General features: G+C 52.7%; 1 protein-coding gene across 1 annotated transcript; it reads right to left on the reverse strand.

The window, feature by feature from the left end:
* Positions 1–205: 205 nt before the first annotated feature.
* CSUI_006633 (uncharacterized protein) lies at positions 206–2,182 on the reverse strand. The gene has a single exon (XM_068066787.1). It carries the CDS (start codon positions 805–807, stop codon positions 328–330), a length of 480 nt encoding a protein of 159 aa, XP_067921238.1. The 5' UTR covers positions 808–2,182; the 3' UTR covers positions 206–327.
* Between the last annotated feature and the right edge of the window lie 916 nt (positions 2,183–3,098).

The following is a 3,098-nucleotide window of genomic DNA, read 5'->3' on the forward strand; positions in this document are numbered from 1 at the left end:
ACGCATCATTGCCTCACGATGGGAAGCTCCGGCTTCAGGCTGCGCCACTCTGTCATCATTGCGGCGAGCGCAGTCGTTCTCGCCGTCGTGCGTCCTGTCTCCATGGAGGGCAGTGTGTCCTCCGGAGCTCCTCATATGAGTCCCAGCCAACTGGATTCAGCCGTTGGCGAGAGTGAACCAGCGGCTCCCCCGATTCCTGTATGCGGTGAGAAACTACAAGGCAACAAGAACGGGGAAGAGGCTAACCTGGAGCTGGATGCGGCGACCGGTCTGCAGTTCAAATGTGCTGCAGGTCACACATTAAGCCCGCCCTCAAAGGATTCGGACTCAAATGTCTTCCCTGACGTCTATACATACGATGTGGCACAAAATAGCTGCTCGGAAACGATTAAACCTTTGGCCACAGTAGTCAACGGAGCGACGCTCAAGAAAACGACCGAAGGTCAGCCGACCAAAAGTGAGGACCCAGTTTACACCCTCACGTACGGTGAGGAACCCGAAGATGCGGAGTCCTTGTGCTACACCTGTAGCGCCTCCGTGGCTGGGGCTCAGAACTTCAGAGGTGGTGAAAGGAACACACAATGCACGATCCGTATCAAGTTCGCCGGGAAGAACACGCCCGGGCCTCCTGGAAACCCCGATGGAGAAGGCGCCCCCAACGCCGAGGCCACGACGCCGGCTCCGCCGACCTCCGGTGCTAGGGCGGTAATGGCCTCTGTCGCGACAGCTGCAGGAGGTTTCCTGGTAGTCGTGTTGTTTTCGTGAGGACGCCAGAAGGACTGCAGCAAACTGAGCCAGTTGGTGCATGTCTTCATCGTCACATCGGGTGCTCCTCCAAGCCGCCGTCGACTTGAGGCACCCGGTGAGGAACGTTTCCGTTACCTAGCCCGGTCGTTGCTTGGTTGAGCTTGCTGCAAGACAGTCCCAGGAAGCCGCACGTTCGCGGAGAGAAAGCTTCCGGGGCCAATTCCGAACGTCTGGCCAGGTCACTTCCGGAGAGGCCGGCGGGAGCAGTGAGTTGCACAACGAACTAGGGTCTCAGCGGTCGGTCCAGGCGCACTTCATCGAGGTGTGCGTGCGACACCGTGGCACTGCACATATAGCGAAGACCGCTCTTCCAAGTTTCCTCCGTGTCCGCTGGTCATCGCAATGGCCAGGACCTGTGAAAAGACGAAACTCGTCTCTCCGTTCCATGAGGAACGATGTTCGTGGTGTGGGCCAAGATAGCAAGGGTGCGAGACACTCAACATTACCCCTTCACGCGATAACGAATATTGGATACCATCCAGGGAGTCGCGAAGCGCCCGGCAACTACCCTGTGCTAGCAGGTGTGAACTTTTCCCACCTTGTCCACCACTTCTGTCCACTTCTCATGAATAGCTTCTTCCCTCTTGCCAAGGCGCGAGAGTGAAGGCATTTGTGGGAGATTCCTTCTTTCTTCTATCCTACCAGAGAGCGCTCTGTCCCGAGAACTCTAGGAGTGCACACGTAGAGATGATGCCCGACATAAGAATGGAGGCTTGAATGAGGGAAATTCTTTTTTATAGTACGGGACAATCAGTCTGAGAGAAAGAGGAAGACAGGACGTCTTTTGAGCAGGGAAATCACTCAAGACTATCGAAAAGAATCATGTATCGTTTCAGGGTTGGGTCTCACGGCACTGAGAGGTAAAGGGGATCTTTAGTCTTCACCTTCATCTTCTTCTGCCGTAGAAACACCAGATAAAACACGGGAAGACGGACAACTGGGAGCCAGTAAACGAAGAAAATAGTGATGAAAGAGATAAATTAAGGAATCCAAGGAATCTGTTAGGTCCGTGGCAGGAAGCCACGCTGGCATACCTGTGTGAACTCTGGCTGGAAAGAGAATTACGATATCGTTCTTTCCTCGAAAGCGACGATGACCCTGACCAGGAAGTGGAAAAAGCATGACACTGAATGACAAGCTTGCTCTCTTGGCTGAGGACGAGTAATCAACTGTCTCCGGCCTTGGGTGTTGTCAGCCCAAAAGTAGACAGAACCACATTCTCCTGACGTTCGTATGCGCCCTCACCATGCCAGCGTCGCATACACGCACATGGTCGGACCGGCTACCGGAAGAAGTGCCCCGGCTTCTCTGGAGGTCCTAAACCCTAACTTTCTTTGAGAATATGCCTCCTCTGGCCGATTTTAGCTTCTCGCCCTTGCGCAACGATAGAACCAATTTGACCATCTGCTGCTCGTAACGCCACTCGCTCTGCTTGTGTCCTCCTCTCCGCCCTTCTGATCAGTCAGCGTCGTTGGGCTCACCGTGGGCCTATCAACTGGCTTACTATCATCAGCTAGGCAGGTGTTTCGCTGCTAATGCGAACCAAGTATTTCTGCTACGGTGGAATACTGCCGCTACTTCTTCAAGACGAATGGGCGCTATACGTGAGTCACACTTCGTTTGTCTTTTTCCTACCTGCTTTTCCTCAATGGACTGGCTGTAAACTAACACAGTCCAAGTAACTGTCACTTTCAGACAATGAAATACGCGTCTCACTACACTTGGTTCCGGGCTTGATCCGTACTGTCACCTTAAATATAAGATCTCAGCTACCACTTCAGTCATCGATGTACTTATCGAGTGCTCGAATAGTCGAAGCCGTACAGGTAACATCAGCCTTCCTTAGGCAAGCGCCACTGCGGTAGTACATTGACTTGCCTATTTAAAACTGCAGAGCCTAAAGCAATTCCCTGTTCTGCTTCTTACACTTCAGTGTCCTGGTGCAGCCGGGAAAGGGCAATGGCCACTTTAGTGAAAGGCCGCGGAAACTGTAAGTATGACAGTTGCTGTGTGTTCGTCATCCACGTGTAACATCAGTTGGAGCAAAGATGGGCGTACCGCGCCGTGAAGGCCGTCCACTGCATGGAGAGTATCTTCGCACACGAGAGACAGCACATTGTCAAGAATTTTCGGAATAACTGTTACTGTCCATCTTAAACAGCCGTGAATACTGTTGTGCGATGTAGCGGAACAGTTTCAACATAACCACAAGTTTGCACCCAACAGTTCAATCATGCCACCTCACAGGTAGAGCCACACAGTCACGACAAAGTCGCGTGTAGAAATTGGAA

The sequence above is a fragment of the Cystoisospora suis genome, assembly GCF_002600585.1.
Source record: "Cystoisospora suis strain Wien I chromosome Unknown contig_3375, whole genome shotgun sequence".
NCBI lineage: Eukaryota > Apicomplexa > Conoidasida > Eucoccidiorida > Sarcocystidae > Cystoisospora > Cystoisospora suis.

What these genes read in the sequence shown, in the direction of transcription:
- CSUI_006633 (XM_068066787.1), bottom strand. Translation starts at nt 807, where the DNA reads ATGCACCAACTGGCTCAGTTTGCTGCAGTCCTTCTGGCGTCCTCACGA.